The sequence below is a fragment of the Rhipicephalus microplus genome, chromosome X (genome assembly GCF_043290135.1).
Source record: "Rhipicephalus microplus isolate Deutch F79 chromosome X, USDA_Rmic, whole genome shotgun sequence".
NCBI lineage: Eukaryota > Metazoa > Arthropoda > Arachnida > Ixodida > Ixodidae > Rhipicephalus > Rhipicephalus microplus.
In genome coordinates, this window is record NC_134710.1 from 223,712,527 (window position 1) to 223,731,806 (window position 19,280).

Consider the following 19,280-nt stretch of genomic DNA (forward strand, 5'->3'; position numbering starts at 1 on the left):
ACTCTCTCAGTGCGTTGGAAAGCTGGTTCGACCACTTCAAGAAGTGACACGAGCTGGTGTTCCGCAACGTGTGTGGAGAAAGGAGGTACCGTTGACGAAGGTGTTGTGCAAGACTGGCGGGCTGGACTATCGGCGCACCTTTCTGTGTACGAGCCGTGCAACATTTTCAACGCTGATGGGACAGCACTGTGGCTCAGCCTGACAAGACAATCGCGTTTAAGGGGGACTCATACATCGGTGGAAAACGAAGTAAAGAGTGCGTGACAGTTCTGGCTGCTAACATGACCGGCACTGAGCGGCTGCCGCTGCTGGTGATCGGAAAGGCTGCGAAGCTAGGTGGTTTTAAGAATATGAAGGAGAAGCTGCCTGTCGACTACAGGTTCAACAGAAGGGCTTGGATGACTGCCGAACTCTTTTAAGCGTAGCTGTGTCAGCGCGACCGCCGCTTTGCGGCAAAGGCTCGTAAGGTGTTGTTCGTGCTAGACAACTGTATGCGCACACGAAAGTGTTCGGGCTCGAGAACATTGAACTGCTATTCCTGCCTTTGAACACGACTTCCCTGCAGCTGATGGACCACGGAATCGTACAGTTTGTGAAAAGCCGCTAGCGACAGCAGGTACTCGAGGGGACGATGTTCTGCATGGACGCGGGCAATCTTACGAAGTAAGCCTGCTAAGCGCAATCCACATGCTCACATACATGTGGAACAAGACACCGCCTGCTGTAGTCTGCCAACTGCTTTAGGCATAGTGGCTTCGTGCATGACGCTACTGATGCAGGCGTGGTGGCTGATAAAGAAACCGGCGAAGAGCAAGACGGCCAGTATGTAAGCATCGTGCCAGCTGATGCGCCCGTGGGCGATTACTTCACAATTGACAGCGATGTTGCCGTGGCCTGCACAGTGACCGACAGCGATATCGCGGCCGAAGTCTTGGATGGCGAAGGGGAATCGGCTGACCATGACTTAAGTGATGCAGACGAGGGTCGACGCCACACAATGACAGAGGCTGCGCATGCGTTGGCCATTTTGGAGGACACATGTTTAGTTTCCTCAAACAGTGTGCGCGGACTAAGCCACCTGCAGGAACTTCGCAAAATTGTGACTTCGCCACACATTGCGTCAGTGAAGCAAACCACGATCACATACTTTTTTAAGTACAAGTCTGATGGTGCAGGAGACATTTTTCATTTTTGTTTGTGCTCGCGATAATCCGTACCCTCGGTTAATTCTGGTATTCTCTCCAGTCCCGTGAGGTCCGAATTAATGGGGTTTTGGGTTTTACTGTAGAGGTCAAGATTTGGCATAATATATTGTAGAAGGTGTTTTGGGAGGTAGCTCTTTTCATTTGTGTGTTTGTTGTCCTTTCAGCTTCTAGTGCATCTGTGGCATCCAGTGCATCAGATGAGTCCAATGCCTCTGACCTGTCCAGCCCAACTCGACGTCCCTCAGCTGAAGGGGCTGGAGTTGACCCACTGGGGGCCCTTGGGGAAGCCCCCGGTGGTGTTTCACGACAGCAGCTGCTCAGTGGGCCATGCCCCATTTGTGGGGATCGCATTTCGGGCTTTCACTATGGTATCTTTTCCTGTGAAAGCTGCAAGGGGTTCTTCAAACGTACAGTGCAGAACAAAAAGCACTATGTCTGTCTTCGAGGAGCTGCCTGCCCAGTTGCTGTGGCTACACGGAAAAAGTGCCCTGCCTGCCGTTTTGACAAATGCCTCAGGACAGGCATGAAACTTGAAGGTACTCGATATTTTTTATATTGTTAGGTTAACTGAATTTTGCACGCAATACTTTTCTGTCTCTTTGCTCCTTAACCGTTTGGTGCCCTTTGAGCTGCATTTAATAAGGGGTTATAGGAATCGTGGCTGAAAATATAGGCTATCAAATCGAAAATATTGAAATGCGCACATAGGAGTGTCTATTGTTGATAGAACTACTACTGTTTCAATCGTCAGCGGAACTCCTGAGTGTGATCAGCAGTGATCTTTTTGAGATGTGAGTAGTTGAAAGAGCTTCTCTTCTCTTGGCTCTTTGCCATAATTGTTTTTTCACAGTTGAATGCTTGCCCTATTTCCCCTGTCTCCATCCTGTAACAACATTGGTAGATTAGGCTGGCTTTGGTTAGCTGATGCAAGTGCCACTTTTGCAGTTGCTGTATCTGCAACACATGGACAATTTTTGTACGATTCTTGAAAAAAGGAAGTGATGCATTAGAACTTGGTTATTCCGCTTCATCCTTATTGCGACCTGCCAGGTCGATTCAATAATCTGCCTAGAACAGGCCAAGAAAAGTCATTTCTGTTTTTTATCTCTCTTTTACCATTGCAAAGACAATGACACTACTATTGTTATTGGTTAAGATAATTGAGTTCAAGAATGTGCATACTTACCAGTCTTGATCTAATCTGGCTCATTTAAGGATCTAAGTAGGGAAAGTGTTGCCCCATATGTATGAACAGCAGCTAGGAACCTTTGGTTGCTGGTTTGGAATTGATTAAAAATGAAATTACAAAAATTACCAAGAATTTGCTGTACATACATGTTCGGCCACTTACAATTGCTGCTATTTTGTTTTCTGAAACACTTCTACTGTATCCTTGCGGTTGGTGAAGCTTCGTGATAGCACCATAGTTTGGTGCTTTATTTTTGTGCAGCCATTCGTGAGGACAGGACTCGGGGTGGCCGAAGCACATACCAGTGCTCATACTCTCTGCCATCACAACTTGTTGGTGGTGATTCTCGTCTTACCTCAGAGTCTGGAGACATACCTGTAGAGCCCATACCCCTGTTGCAAAAAGGTATTTCAAAATTACATTACTGTGACAACTCATGTGTTACTTAAAGTATGGTCACTTGCTTATTTTTTTTCCAGCACGAAATAGTTTACTTGTGCCACTGTTGGACCAGCTTAGCAACTGCAAAGCATCATTAAACATTTCTTCTTGCACCGGCATGCCGTATGGCATAAATTTAATGAAAGGATGTGGTCAGTTTCTTGGATGAAATCTAGGAGTGGTCTATGCAATTTGAGCATGCATTGGGAATTGCGAAGTCCATCGAAACAGTCGACGAGTGCTAGGTGGCATTCTGATATTATGTGAGAAAATATAGTTAGAATTTTATACTAAAAGAAGGTATGGGGGTGGGGGGGGGGGTGATTAGACAAAGTGCTTTGCTTGCACCATAAAGAAAAAACAGTAAGCTTTATTGACACTAGCTTCAGTTCTGTATTTAACTAGCATTTTTTGTGTTCCCGTGTGTTGGTTCTTGGGTTACCACGCTGTAGATATGTATAGCTCTGAGCAATATGAATTTTTTTAAAAGTCGTAGCAGCTAAATGCAGATGGCCAGCGCAAAATGTTCATGACAACAAATAAGTGGAAAGGTACCTATGCTAATTCAATAGGTCACATTCATATTAGAACATTACAAGTATAGCCGAGCCTGTTTATAACGAACTCGAAAGTGCCATGATAAGGGGTCGTTTTATCAGTATTCTGTTGTATATACTGTGAAAACCGGAATATGGGTCGACCTCCCAAGCTTTGACTCTCCGAAAAAGAAATTTTAAAAAACCGCAAAGTATCATGGCGCACCCTTACCTTGGTAAATACGTGACACAACCAGCTGCACTTTGGTCACATTTATTTTATTTGGACCCTAATCTTGTGTAGTTGAAACGCTAGAAGGGCACAAAGTGCTGTCACTCAGACTCGTCTGAACTTGAGTCCGAGGAGATTTGTTTTTCACTAGTAATGTCCCTGAGTAAATCGTCCTCTGTTCTATCCAATGCGTTATGAAAACAAAAGTGCGCCTCCTCATCACAGAGCCATTCTGCTTGATAAATTAGCGCACCCATGATGGTGATCCCTTGCATTGCACTCTCGTGAGCCCACAGTCGTGCGCAATCTTGAGAGTTTTTAAGCGAATGCACTCCATTGTTACGGGTAGCGACTTTGCATGCGGCTTCTGGATGAATTCGGCGAGTAGTGTTTCCAGTTCGAGGTGCACTGCAGTGCATCTACGAAACGAGGTTTTTTTGTTTGTTTGTTTCTGCAGGATGTGGTGCTCTGCTTTTAGCTTCTGCAGTATCGAACATTTTTCTCCGATGTACCGAATTCCTGTTGTGCCACCAGGTTGCCGTGCGCTTTGGCATGCTTGATAACTTTTTTCTTAAAGCCTATCGTAAACTGCTGTCAACTACCACTCATTTCTAAAGGAAATAGAAAAAAGAAAACAGCAGACTGACAGCAGATAACTGAGGCAAAATGGCATTGCTAGAACACTGTAGGCCTTGCCGAGCCTTCCCCACGGCGCCGTTGTTGATGCATACCGCATCAAAATACTACGTGCTGACACGCTGCAGTGCATACGTCTGTTCAGCCCTTAAGCCTTTGCACTGGCGTTACCGTCAGCGTGGCTGCAGCCTCACGCGGCTCAACGTGGCACATGCGATCCCGTTCTTACTGACTGCATTTAACAGTTTGCTGTTGGGAAAAGCATGGTCGTTACCGTGCTTGCTACAAATATCGTGTTTGCTACCTCGTCCATAAATTTAAAACATTTTACGGCTTTATTATGCCAGCTTTCACTTTTGCTGCCAGTGCGCTGTTTTATTGGCGGGTTTTTGTCGTTGTTGATCTTCCGGCCGCGATTGTGAACTCTTATCACGCACTCTGTTCTTGGTTGATGCCAATTGAGTGCAGTATTTTTCACGCCAGATCTTCACGTCTTAAACAAACTTCCCGCAACGACACACTGAATGGCCTAAGCGGCATTGGTTGTGTTTTGGTAGCAGTCCCGTGCAATCCAAGTTGCAGTTTGGTATGGAATCAACAAAACTTTGGGGTGTCTGCACTTGAAGGGAAGGGATGCATGTCGTTAATGAAAACGAGGGTGGCACGTGTAGCACTCAAATAGTGGTTGGCGATTTGATTGCAACATCTTGAAATCGGGTGCATGGTCATCAAATCGAACGATTGGCGTTTTTCAGATTGTGAAATTCTGGGTGCGATTCAACATAATGTAATGTGCATAATCGAGGCGGTCTGAGAAGCAATGAATTTCTGCGACGGTACTTTCTCTTGTTAAACCCCCGCCCTACTTTTTGTCTTCATTTTGTTGGCAACTCATGTATTTGGACGTTAAATTTTTTTTTTAACATTCGGAAATTTAAAAGGTTGAAAGCACCATGCATCGCATGCTTCGATTCTTGGACACACAAGGATGCATGCTCAACACATTTTGCGCAAGTGCTGCCCAATTAAAAAATGTTTTCGCGTGTGTGTGTGTGTGTGTGTGTGTGTGTGTGTGTGTGTGTGTGTGTGTGTGTGTGTGTGTGTCTTATAGTGCAGAAAGAAAGTCATGACTCCTGTCACTTATGTTGTAAGTAGGCTTGGGAGAATAGGGAATTTTAGGTTCGAAGTAAGTGCGAAGCGAATATGATTTTTGTCAAATAACTTCAAATCGAATTGGAATAGTGTGTATATCACACATTTTAAAAAAAGAGGGACATATTTGTTATGACCAAACTAACCTGCACAATATTGTCAGGGGGTAGTGACGTGGCCAAAGACAGGAGACTTTGTGTTGGAATTTAACTGTTTATTTGGGCGAACCTATGCCCCGTAAATGGAAAATCCGATTACAGTAGCAGTCTTGGACTGATAGCGGCGAACGGAGCGTCGGCCGTCGATCAACTACTCACAAGCGGCAAAGTGCGTCGGCATTTATACTCTTGCCGTCGAATGTTCTGGCGTTATCGCTGGTGGTGGCGTAGGTTCCAGAATAATCTGTATAGTTCGCAAAGTGGGCGTGATCTTATCGAAATGATCTACTAAAGTCCGAAAGTTTCTCGAAAACTGCAGGCGCGATTTGCGCTGAAAATTGTGTAGTGTTTTGGGGCGATAACAAAACTTGAGAAATAGAACGTGGCAATATTTTTTGAAAAATCAAAGAAGGCCTGCGCAAAAGCCTTTTTTTTTTTTTTTTGATCAAAGGAAATGGAAACAACTTTGAATAGTGCAGGTTTTGATTTTCCTTAGAATGCAAGCGATAGTCTGTCAAATATGTTAAGTTTTAAAATTTGCTGTATTTAGAGCATATAAGTCATTATAACAAGCTTTTAAGCTGAAAGAAATAAATAAATTGACGTGAGCGTATTGTGTTCATTTAACTTTGAAGTGGAGTTTCGCCGCAGTGCGGAATTCTTTTGATTATGTGTTTTCACGGCTCAGCAAAACTTCAGGGCAGTGAAGCCAGTTTTACGAAAAGTTACGTGTGAACCAATATTTAGATAGCTGCTTTCACTGCTTAGCACTCCTATGCTGCAGTGAAACCACCTTTGCAAGTTATTACATGCGAACTAATATGCATCTGTTGGTTCGTTTTGAATAATTCAAAATTTTCAATGATTTAAATTTGGTTTGAAGCAAATTTTAATACTGCATTATTTGTTCGAATATTCAAAGCAGTCGAATATTCGCCCAAGCCTAGTTATAAGTGGTTTATACTGTATTTCATACTGCTATGAGTGAACATTAATGCAATTGTGTGCTTTGTTGCTATTCATAAAGAGACCGGCAAAGATTATGAAGGGCTGTTTTTTGTTGTTTTAAATGAAAGCCTATTTTGCAAAGTACAGTTGACTCTCAGTAAATGGAAATCTGTTAAACGGAACTACTGTATAAATGGAACTATTATTTCTGCATTGCTTGGTTTCAGGCCTGTATTTTACACCGATGTTCACCTCTCTGTAAACAGAACTCCTGTTAAATGGAACAAATTTTCCTGATACCTTTAGGTTTCGTTTACAGAGAGTCTACTGTATACCCACAGGAGTTCATTCAGGAATTACCTGGTCTTAAACATAGTTTTTTGTCTGCGAAGTATGTTCTACTTGCCGTGCACGCACATCTGGGGAAAGTGATAACCAATGTCAATGGTGAAAACGTGCAATGAAAACTGAGTTTCTGAAAACACATGCTGCTTAAAGCGCAATACCTTTTTTTATGAAACACTGGGATTTATGTTTTTAAGAACACCCAAAACAACATTTGAATAGTTCAGAGAGGCCCCTGATGTTTCCCAACTTTACAAAATTTTCAGCAGGGAAAAAACTAGTCCAACCAACTGACTCCTGTCCATCAGTGTTGCAAATTTTTCTAAGGACAATTGGTTGTCTCCCTAATTTCTAAAAACAGTATATTTTTTGTTTGCACTTAGCCAGTGTCCTATTTTTGCAGAGTCACGCAGCTTGTCATCAGGGTCTCCACTGGAAGGATCCCCGCAGCCTTTTGTGGGCCAGCAGCAGCCACCTGTAGTACCCTCTCTTGTGCAGGAAATTGTCTCTGTGGAGCACCTCTGGCACTATACTGACCGAGAGATAAGTCGGTAAGCAAAATATTGGCGCTGGACACTGAATTCTAAGTAAGGTGTTGAGAATATCTGAGTTTAAAATTTGAAATAAATAATACTTACAGTCATGTCTCATTATAGAAAACCTCACATTAATGATTTTTTCTCATTAATGACATTTTCGGGAATCTCCATCCAAATGTTCATTGCTTTAATGTAAAAATATTTTAGTACTATGAATTTCAGAATTATAAATTGAGTTTTATCCTCCTTATATCTCCACAACACTTGAAAATAACAAATAGTTACTTTAAAAAGTTATTCACGGCTGGAAAAATAATGCCCAACTTCATACCTGCCACTGTCATCATTGTTAGAATATGTGCATATTTTTCTATCTGCACACCTTATTCAAATGTGTGATAGTCCTACGCCATCATCATCGCCTGCCACACTGGACGTCCGATTTCCAAGACCCTCAAGAGACCGCGAGAACGTTCGGAAAATACGGAAGACCGGAAAAATCAATGCAAGCGAAAACACGCATTTTTAAAAACATAACTATTTTTCACTGATAGAGAGTCTCGGTCACAGCATGAGTACAGGATTCTCATTGCGATTCAGCGAATGCATTGTGTAGGTGGCTCCGAAAAAAGCTATCTACATTTTAAAAAAAACAAAATAAAAAAACAAAACGCCAGGCCCACGCGAAAGGCGCAGCACGGTCACAACGAAAGCTAGAAGAGCTGCCTTTCAAAGCTTTTTCTAAACACTTATTGGGTAACTCCTGCAAGTGCACTCGCTGGGTACCCACTACGGCATTAATAATAAAAATTTTAGGGTAGTAGGCCGGGATCCGCTACGCTATCTTTTGTCATTCTGATAATATGGTATCCACTAAACTATAACTGGAATTATGTGCCAATCGTTCATGTTGTGGCTGACGACAATGAGGAATTATGCCTGAAGTGGGTATGCGGCACAGTTAATGGGTGATCGAGAACAAGCTTTTGTAGTGGGTTGGAGCATTGTATGACCCACTTGTTACACTATTCGCATTGTGTGACGCCCGGTTGTTCGTTTGTTGTACTGAAATGCTTTGTATCATAATAACTTGATTCCTTTCCCAACATCAAGCCTGTCTAGGGAAAGTTTGCCAACAAGTCCCAAGCACCAGTGCAACTCAGCGGTAGAATACTGGGCTGCCACCCAGCGAACCAGGGTTCGAGCCCCACTGTGTCATTGGTTCTAGGTTTTTTTTGCTAATTTCGCGCCATGTGGTTACGGGCACTAGTGGCGGACAACTACAGCGCTGCGCGAGACCCGAGTTGTGATCTTATAAATAACAACTTACGCTGTAAAGAAATCTAATGTGGCTGGTGCTACTGTGTTGGTAAACACTTTGGTGCAAAAAAAAAAGTTGCTTATTTTCGTTTTCATAGTGTTCTACTTGCCCATGGTGATGTCTGCCTCAATTTCAGCTCACATCAACTCCAAGTTCGTTGGCTGTGCAGGCGCTCTCTCTTTTATCTCGGTATTGGAGTTGTCGGAATCCTCCGTAACTTGACGAATTATTTCATCATTCACACACAGCTCGAGGTTTTTGTCAGCGTCGGCGAAGCCCTGAAAGGTCGTCTCGACTGGAATCGAAACACTGGCAGCGTGCAGATGGTTGAAGGCAATGTTTGTGGTTAGAAGTTCGCCGCACACGCTGTCCATTCCGGGTGAAACAGCCGTCTCAGCGTCCAGTAAGAAGCTCGTGTGACAAAAACAGTTCCGGAGGGTCTGTTGCGTAACTGCCTTCCACGAGTCAGCAAAATGCCGATAGCAGACATTAGGTGAACAGCACAGCTTTTTTCTCTGCCTCAGAACAGCACCATGTGGCTGTGGCCACAGGTTAGACTAAGCTACGGCTGGCAACGGATTAGCGTGTGCTAGATTGCGGCATTTGCGGTTTCAAGGATACGGCTGCCGCGGCGCTAGCCACACCTGCGATGCGAGTACGGTGGGTTCGAGGGTTTGAAAACAACCGAAATGGCAACTTCGATGTGTCGATGGTGACTTCGAGTCAGCAGTTAGCGGTGAAAAGTCTGGAATCAGATGGCAAAAGCTATAAACGTCTGAAATTTCGAACTTTTTTATACATTGACTCCATGTGGAACTTGACAATGCCACAGATAAGTTCAGAAAATCAGGCATGTCCGGAATTTCGGGCGTCTGGAAAATGGGAATTCAGCCAGGTCAGAATTGTAAGCAGCACTGTATGTTTTCCCATACATCCGATTTATATTTTTCCCTTTGTCTCGAAATATTTTTGGGTCAGATTGCAGATAACTCGTAGTCTTGACTGGGAGTCGAACAAAGATTCTGTTGCTGGACCATTTCACAAGATTCGTGCAATGCTGACACGCCAGAAGTTTATAATTTTTTTTTTTCTTATTTAGCCGCGCCTGCCACTATGTCGGTGCTATCCTCAAACGTGAAGTGGGCGAAGTCTCAGCCCAGTAACATATCAACTTTGTCAAGCAACTCTGTGGCACGTCACATGGCACATGCGTCAAGCAAGGAGGCCCTCTGCCCATTCTTGGCGTAGTTTGTTTCGTTCGCTTTGCGCAGTGCACATGATTTTTCCCGAGGTGCGATTTCCATTCACATGCACAAACCAGAGGGTACGTATTTTTCGCTGACTGTCAGTGCAGTGCTCGTGATATTTTTTCTGGGGTGGGATTTACGTTCATCTGCGCAAACCGAGTGGTACGAATTTTTTGTTGACTGTGAGGAGCGGCAACTTAGTGTGAGTGCAGTAAGCATGGTGTCAAAGCAGTGCAAGTCACTAACGCTAAAAAGAAAGGTTGCCCTAATTAAGAAAGTGGTGAAAGTAGGACCAACAAAATTGGGCATCATGTATGAATTCGGCATTCCTTTGTCTATATTTTCAACGGTGCTGAAAAACAAGCAGAAAGTGCTGGATGGATTTCAGCAGAGCTTCTCCAGCCAGCAGAAGCAGGTTCGAGGGTCGAAATTCCCAGAAGTTGAACCGGCATTCATGGTATCGCCCCGAAATGCCAGAGCGGCAGGAAGTTCGCACAGTGGCTATTGCCAACTCCTTTGCGCACGCAGAGTTTTCATGTGCTGCCAGTTTGCCAGAAGCAGAGATGGCAGAGACAGATGACTTCGCAGACTGTGAGGAACTTTGTCAAGAGGTCATCAAGCTTACAGGTAACGGTGCCGCTGAAAATGACTGGACTTTTCTGGAGTATGCACTGTGTGAGCAGGAGTTGAGTGCAGCAGCGGCGAAGATCGACTGATTTTATGCGTCAAGCAGCTGAATGACCTCTTTCAGGCTCGAGTATGACCGCAAAGCAGACGAGCATTAGGCAGTTTTTCTCTGCTAAATAAAATGGCAGTGCAGCAAAACCCAGCCAGTTGAAAGTCTCTTGTATGTTACTTTTTTCTCTTTTAAATCTGTAGGAGAAGTAAGATTAGCAACTGCCAGCTGCTAAGTAGTAGTGGTTTTTCTGAGAGATGCTCATTTTTCCCGGTGATTAGTGCAACTTTGCTTATCTCGAAAATCCAATTATCTTCACATTTTCTCTGGGTTTTACGACTTCAAAGTTAACTAGGTATTACTGTGCTAACATAGTTATAACTGGCACTACAATAATCCATTTTTGGCTACGGCTAGCTACAATCAATAAACTCAGTGTGGCCACCTTGACCTTGTTGTCAGGTCGTAGTTCGAATGGAACGCGCTGACTTTGTTCTGTCCATCGCCGTAATTCCAACCTTCGTTATGTTGGGTCCACGGTCGATGTAATAAACGATCCTCTTGCAGTTGTCTCTACGCTGCCGTAGGTCTGTTCCCTATCTCCATTGAACACATGGCACGGCATCTTCGTAAGTTAAGCCTAGTGCAAGCACGACTCCTCTGCTCGACATTGCGTTCCAGGAATTGCTGCTGGCAGACGTTCAAAGGGGGACTGCTGCTAGTGAATGCTGCAGCTCCTCCGAGGAGCCTCACCCCAGGGTCATCGAGGTCAATGGCTACGTCACGGAGTGCCAGCGTCACGGCCTTCAAAATGAAACGCCCACTGTGCTCAGGCACAGTGGGCATTTGGTTGCCGTAGCCACGCAAGCAATGTCGGCTCATCGCACTGTCGTCTTCTATTACGGCTTATGTCAGGTGCATCGAGCCGTGTGCTACTCCATACATATGCTTGTGCCTCTTCTTCATGCTTCTCCTCCTATTTAGTTTTCTTCCTCGATACACCATCTCTTTACTCATGACTCTCGTGGCGTAATACACAAGCGGTTGCTTGGCTTGATATAGTGATGGCAGGAAAAAAAGGTCATTCGTAGATGCTACTTCAGGCAGAAGAAGCCTATGTTGGCTCTGAAACTTGCCTCCTGACCATGCAAAAACTCTTAATTTTGGTTCCTTTTATTTGCAATAGAGAATGGTCTTGAAAAATGATTACAGTAAAAGTTCTATTTTTGGCATATTATCAGTTCATATGTATAACCAAAATTATTTTGCAATTGTTTCTTTTCCTATGTATTTTTCCCAATTTGAAATGTATATGTACATATGTCTTGTGTATTTTCCCCCTTACTCAATGCCCCCCCCCCCCTCTGGGGCCTGTAAGGTACCTTGAAATAAATACATTAGTGCCTGGTGAAGTGCTTTTGAATAACTTCATGCTACTTGTGTTTTGATTTCTCATTGCTACCAGTCAGTGCATGTTTCACCGCAAGCTACTTTTAATTTCATATCTGCCAGGTTGTCGGAGCAGTTTGGCAACAAGGTGTCTGCTACTGGAGCCACAACACTGGATGCAGGAGCCCCTGATTCCCCTGGGAGCCTGGGTGCAGATGGAGGCCCAAGTTTGTTGAGCAGCCTTTGCAACATTGCAGACCATCGTCTCTACAAGATTGTCAAGTGGTGCAAAAGCCTCCCTCTGTTCAGAGAAATCCAGGTACGGTCCTATGATGTTGCCAGTTGTTGCTTCGATACAATAACAAAAGCACTCTAATTATACCGTAAAATTCAGAGCAAGCGCCCTGCTTTCTTCTTCGGGAGATGTAATTTAAAGTACAGTGTGCATTCTTCATTCTTAAGGTTTTTCCATTGCCATCTTGATTTTTAATCCATGACTGTGCAAGGCCCGCTCCCTGCAAATCTTGTTGAATTATTCCTCACCATAAGGGGGGGGGGGGGGGGCTTGTTCGTTATTTTAATAGTTATATACAACTACCGTAAATACTCGAATCTAATGCGCACCTTTTTTCCGGTTAAGCGAGCTCATAAATCGCATGCGCGTTAGAATCGAGTACGAACAAAAAAATTACGGTCAATCTATTGCCATCGACAAATTCAAAATGGCCGCCCCCTACGTGCGTCGGCATGGCACGTCGGCCATATCTGCCTATGTGTTTCCCATGTGCGGCACTTCGTACGTGTGCTGAGGAGTTCGTCATCTAGTAGTGCATTAGCATCGACGGCGTGGAAGGGCCGACTCCAAAAACTCGAGTGCACCACGATGCCGCTTTTAAAAAAAAAGTTATCGCGTGTGCAGAAACGGACGGAAATCGGGCCGCATTGCGGTCGTTAGGAGTTTTCGAAACGTGCGTGCGGGACTGGCGGAAACAAAAGCAGAAGATTGTCGACAGCAAAGCTTCACGCAAAGGCTTCAGTGGACCACAGCAGGGTCGGTTTCCGCAAATTACAGAGCTGCTCGGCGAGTATTTGCTTGAGCAGCGAGCGGCACAGCGGCCCGTGACGACAGAACTGCTCCAAGTGCGGGCTATGCAATTAGTCTTAGAAAAAGGTCTGATGCGGAGCCAGTTTAAAGCGAGCAGGTGCTGGCTAACTAACTTTATGAAGAGGAAAGGCTTTTCCCTCCGAGGGGGAACATGCATATGCGAAAACTTTTGCGGAGGAGTACGATGAAAAGCTTCACAGTTTTCAGAGGTTCGTCTTAAACTTGCGACGCAACAACGGCTTCCTGCTTGGGGCAAATCGGGAATGCCGATCAGACGCCTCTTTACTTCGACATGCCTGGCACCACAACCGTCGATAAGAAGGAGGTGAAGCAAGTTCGCGTGCTGACATCGGTCCACGGTAAAACTACAGTGACGACAATGCTCTGTTACACGTCAGATGGGCACAAGCTTTGCCCGTACCTCATATTTAAATGGAAGACGCTCTCGAAAGGAGTCGTTTTTTTTTTGTTGTTGTTTGTTTTTTTTCCGAGTGGTGTGATCGTGCGGGCCAGTGAGAAAAATGGGTGCGCGTTGCAATCGATGTCTTACTTTTTTTCTTTTTTTTTTTCGCGGTGGAAATCGGGTGCGCGTTACAATCGAGGGCGCGGTAGAATCGAGTAAATACGGTATTAACTGTACTGTGGGCCTATGAGGTCACCGACGGGTATATCACTGGTGGAAAATGAAGAGCAATAAGTTAACCTCATCTTCCAGAATTTTATGAATTAACTGGCATTCGTGTGTCCATATATCCATTTCTGTAAGCCTCGCACAACTGTGCCATATTGTTATGTAAGAGAAGAGGCGCCGGATCGACGAGGCTGCAGATGAGATCTATTTTAAACCATCAGTTGGGGTGTGACAAGTTAATCAGCGACCAAGCAAAGACAGCCCTTTGTTCGTCTGGCACACACGTGCATAGTCTCTGAGAATGTCAATATGCATGTAGTGTTATCCCCAGCAGCAGAAGTGACGTCTCGGCACATCTGGATGTCAAGGTCATTGGGAGAGTGGTAGGACTTCAAGCGTGCCAAATGTACTACATCAGTGACCTCTCGAGCATATAGTGACTAGGCGGCAGGGGGAACTTCATATGTCACAGCAACCGCACGAAGGACTTGATATGGACCTATGAATCAAGAGAAGTTTTCCGACAAGCTGACTTCATGGGTTGGAAATCCAAAGAGCCGTGTGAAAACTGCATGTCTCGGTGTCCTTGATCGTACAAACAGCATTGGGTCTCTTTAGAGGTCAGGTGTGTATGGGTGGTTTCGCATGCATGGGCAGCCCGAGTAATAGCATCAAGGGCATATTCGCTAGTTGATACTGCAGGAAACAGGATGACTGTATCTAGAGGTAATGTTGATTCTCGGCTGAACAACAGAAAAAATGGAGAGTAACCGGCAATGTCGTGGCATGAAGAATTATATTCAAATGTCACATGCGATAAAGCAAGGTTCCAGTCAGTGGCGTACCAACTCTTTCGCCAGTGGGGGGGGGGCATACCTACCTTACTCGTCAGCTGATATACACACACACGCGCGTGCACACACACACACACACACACACACACACACACACACACACACACACACACACACACACACACACACACACACTAGCTCGATTTATAATTAAGCCTTCATAGTGCTAAAAACCACGGTCTTTAAGCTTCTCCCTGGTCCAGTGGGTCAAGCTGCCGGGCAAGTTTAAAAGCTTAGCTTCCCACTGTGCTCAAGTCCACTGCTTTATTCTTCGCCACTTTACAAACTGCTGCCATCGCTCTTAGTTACTATTAGCAAGGCTGATCAGATATATCAGAGACTAAAGTGGAAACTTTTTTTGCGCTTCCAGTACGGCAAAACTAAAGCATTTAAAAAGATTTGTCACAATCCTCTCACAGCAGCCTCGACCGAGCAGCAATGATGCTATTCATTTTCGATGAAAGTGATTTAACTGAAGCAAAAAATGCTCTGACTGGTCCATACAATTGCTCGTTCCCATCCATAACAAAGCAGGCTACAGTAAACGACGCTTTCGCGCTGTAGCCTGTTTTGCAATGCTACAGTACAAGGCGTGACAGCGTCGGGCGAGAGGCCGCACAGCAAAGAGCCTTCAAGGAAAATCGTGACAGCAGAACTGCTGCAAAATTTTGACTATATTGACATTCCCTGGTAACATTTTCATTTCCCCGTAACAACATAATTGAGTGATTACTGTGGTGAAGGAAACTTTGCCTTAGTGTTTGGTTACCCCATCGTGCCGCCGACAGTGACCACTTACACTGTCGAAAGTGGGGGGGCTTAGCCCCCCAACTTTTCTCTCTTGGTACGACTTAGCTTGTGCCTAATTTCACATGTCTGCAGGATGTGGGCTATGACTATGACCTACGATAGAAAGGTGCGGCCATGGTCTTCGCAGTTCGTTCCGTGTAACATCCGTTTTTGCGCTTCTGCACGTGTGCAGAGAGCATGCTAAGTGGAGTGCAAAGCGAGTGAGAACAGGTCCTAAACATGGAACCAATCGCGAATCAACAAAGTTGGTGGAGCTGTACAAGCGCACGCACTAGAGCTATATGACACCGATCTTGACAAGACACAGATGCAGACGACCAAGTACAGTCGAGAGCTGATGATGTTGGCAGACGGTCTGATCACTCTAGGCCGACGACAACAATGATAGTGATGACAATGACACCAGCGATCAACAACTGAGGGGAAACTAATCAGCGAACCGGTCTTCAAAAGATCGTTGGCAATTGTGTGAAAACACGGGTCTAGTCTGGCGATGCGGGGTGCTCACAGTAGCGGTGAGACAAAGGACAGAGGGGGGCATAACAAAACACAGTCAGGGAGTGCGAAAATGGGAGGGCTGCAGAGGTAGGGTCGGCGTTTAACATAATAATAATCTACGGGCACCTCGCCAGTGCTTATCGGTGGTCGAAAGTGGTGTCCCGGGAAGTCACTGGAGCACCGACTCCGTTCACTGTAAACGATCGGCGGCGCTCAGAGATGCTATTTGTTAGTGCAATATTGCGCCATTGATATAATGCGTACAGTCGATCCGCAATTTATTGAACTCGAAGGGGATCGTGATATAGTTCTAAGTATCAATAATTTAATATAAAAAATGTGCATATTTTATGCTTAAATTAATGCATTGCAACTCTCGAAACGGGTTTTGGAAATCGTAATAAGTGTTAGCATGACAATTCACTCACAGTATGCTTAAGAAAAGGTGAAAACTTGCTTTACAAGTTATCGCACTTTTATTTTGTGTGAAATTAGTCTGTTGCAGTTGTCTGTAGACTAGTCATTCCTTTCGCATGCTATCATGTCCATCAAGTCATTCTAATGAAGTATTGAAGCTTTCAAAATAAGTCAATTCAGTCCCATCAGCCACAACAGTCGTGATTGGTGGTGAGCGCCAGTGCAAACCCTGTAGCGCGGTAAAATGTCGTTTAGCGTTGGAATTAGTGTTGCTGCACGGGACCACTTCCACGGCGCCGGCAACATCAGCCATATTAGCATCGATGCAGTCAGACACAGCGACGTCGTCATCTGCACTGATGAAGTCACTTTCTGTACTCCTGTCCGAGGTGGCGCCTAGAAATGCTAATCAGAAGTGAAGTTCACTGAAGCACTGTACATCTTTGTCACCTAAGATGACGCACACTATGTCGTCACCTGTCACCTAGGCCTATGAGGAAACTACACGACAGTGCCTTGTATGACGTTGTTCCGAGCACCAGCCATCATTTTTATCGCTACGAGCGAGGCAATGTTTAGTTCGACTCCCGATGGACGATTCAGCAGTAACTAAGCGAGAACAACTAAAGTGCACAAGTTGAAAGTAACAATGCTGTCCCCTAATAGCAAACGACCATGTAAACCATGTAACCCGCCATTGATATCTTCTTGGTGGTGATGCCACTAGTGGCTTTGTAGCAGCAAGCGGAAAGATAGAAAAGGCATAGCCTTAGAGATGTGTATTCTGTAACTGAAAATGCCAAAAATATGTCACTATGTTATTGATCTTGAAGCCCATGCTTTTCGGGCTCGCATGCCATCATGCATGAGCAAACAAGGAAGAGAATGCGCGCATTGCGACGATGCCGCAAAGTCACGTGGCGTTCATTTGATTTGGTGCCCTGGCAATTGGCCTCTTTGGAAACACTCTGTCCACGCGTTACAACCTACAACAGATTGTGTATCATGTGCCGGTGTACTCGCAAATGCTGCGCAATTAACGAACTACACTGCCTTTTTATCATTTGTGCGTGAGATGAGATCAAAACTTGTTAGAATGTGGCTGAAAAAAGAGCAATCTTTAGTCAGAATGAATGCACTTTCTGGGCTTTGGCTCGGCGCAGCATTCAATATATTGGATGTTGCACTCTCTGGGAGTTTATACCTGTGCATTGATTTGATGGATATGTGGGCTTTAACATCCCAAAAGCACCATATGATTATGAGAGACGCCGTCGTGGAGGGCTCCGGAAATTTCGACCACCTGGGGTTCTTTAACGTGCACCCAAATCTGAGCACACGGGCCTACAACATTTCCGCCTCCATCGGAAATGCAGCCGCCGCAGCCGGGATTCGAACCCGCGCCCTGCGGGTCAGCAGCCGAGTACCTTAGCCACTAGACCACCGCGGCGGGGCCATTTTATTCGCGGCAATGTGTTTCCACCTCTACACAGAGCTCGTGCGTGAAATTGATTGATTGATCATAGTCCTGAAACCTATCATAGTCCTGAAAGAATAGCGTCTCGAGATTAAGGTAAAAGTTTGATATGTGAAAGTCCCAAAACCACTATATGAATTAAGAGAGATGCCGTAGTGAAGGGTTTCGGAAATTTTGACCGCCTGGGGTTTTTTAACATGCACCCAAATCTGAGCACACGGGCCTACAGTATTTTTGCCTCCATCAAAAATGCAGCCGCCGCAGCCGGGATTCGATCCCGCGACCTGTGTGTCGGCAGTCTGAGTCACTAGACGATCGTGGCAGGGCTGTTCATTAATCTAGCCAAAAGAAACACTTTCATGTTGCTGTCTGATAAAAATATGTTTAGGAATACCCTCAACTGAAATATTTTTTCTGCCTTTTCACTTCGAAGCATTCGAAAAATATTTTATATTCAGTTTGCACTCACACTTCAGTATCTTAATTCACTTCGCAGCCAAAATTGTGCTCTTCGCACAGCTTTAGTTTTATCTGCTCCAGAAGCTGCACCAAAATGGCTTTGATCAATCGTATCGCTGTCAATGTTAAAGGAACTTGGGTGCCAAATGCAGCATGTGTCAGTGATCTTACACTTCATATACATGACTAAATTTTATTACGTAAATAGGGCATTATTTTGGGCCAAATATCCATGGTGGTTGTGCATGTCAGCATAAAGAGATGAATCACCATGGGGCTCTATACTCTACTGCTAATATCTGTCGAGAAGCGAACAATGTACTTTCACATTTTTTCAAGTAATTTCACATAATGTTGATTTGGGAGAATTTAAAACAGATACAAGAAGTGCATGCTGAAATAAGTGGCAGCGAATTCAGTGGTAGCTGCTATTACACACCCGATGACAGACTGAAAGCCGTGGACAGGGTGTAGGTTGGTGTGGCTAAGGCCATTGTATACTTTCAATTCCAAATCTCACTAGATCATGCAGTACTACCTATAATGATAGCCACTTTGTAAGTTGCAGTTTTGCCACCTGTCCGGTTTTGACAGGCTCAGCCGGTTATTTAGACGCTGGCCGATTGCTTGCGGGTCCACACCCGCGGTCATATCTCCCCCATTCACCCCCTTCTTTTTTTTTTTTTTTTTTTTTGAGAGCAGTAAACGAAGTATCATTCTGATCGTCGTGGGTATTTTTATACCAGCAATTAGACTAGTACATTAGCTTAGTGTGGTATTTTTACTTGGACATCTGGTTTATTTGGTTTAAGGTAAGCACTTTTAAAATGAAAGCAGGAGTGAGGGAGGGATGGTGGGTTAAGCGCAACTCCGACATTAAATGCGTACTTTGTACACGGGGCATGGTTGGTCGCCCGTGATTGGGTGGGCCTCAAAATTTTGGAGGAAATGTGCAGGCGGCTTATATTTTTTTTATGTGTTGTGCTCTGATCGCAAAGTTGCAGTGGCCATGTTT

At 44.8% G+C, this 19,280-nt stretch overlaps 1 protein-coding gene across 1 annotated transcript in view; it reads left to right on the forward strand.

The window, feature by feature from the left end:
- Hr39 (Nuclear hormone receptor FTZ-F1 beta) overlaps nt 1-19,280 on the forward strand; it is a 122,619-nt gene that overhangs the window by 69,230 nt on the left and 34,109 nt on the right. The window contains exons 7-10 of the mRNA XM_037435664.2: nt 1,370-1,741; nt 2,656-2,799; nt 7,246-7,393; nt 12,138-12,333. Of these exons, the coding sequence (XP_037291561.1) occupies nt 1,370-1,741; nt 2,656-2,799; nt 7,246-7,393; nt 12,138-12,333 (860 nt within the window). The remainder of the gene's footprint in view (nt 1-1,369; nt 1,742-2,655; nt 2,800-7,245; nt 7,394-12,137; nt 12,334-19,280) is intronic.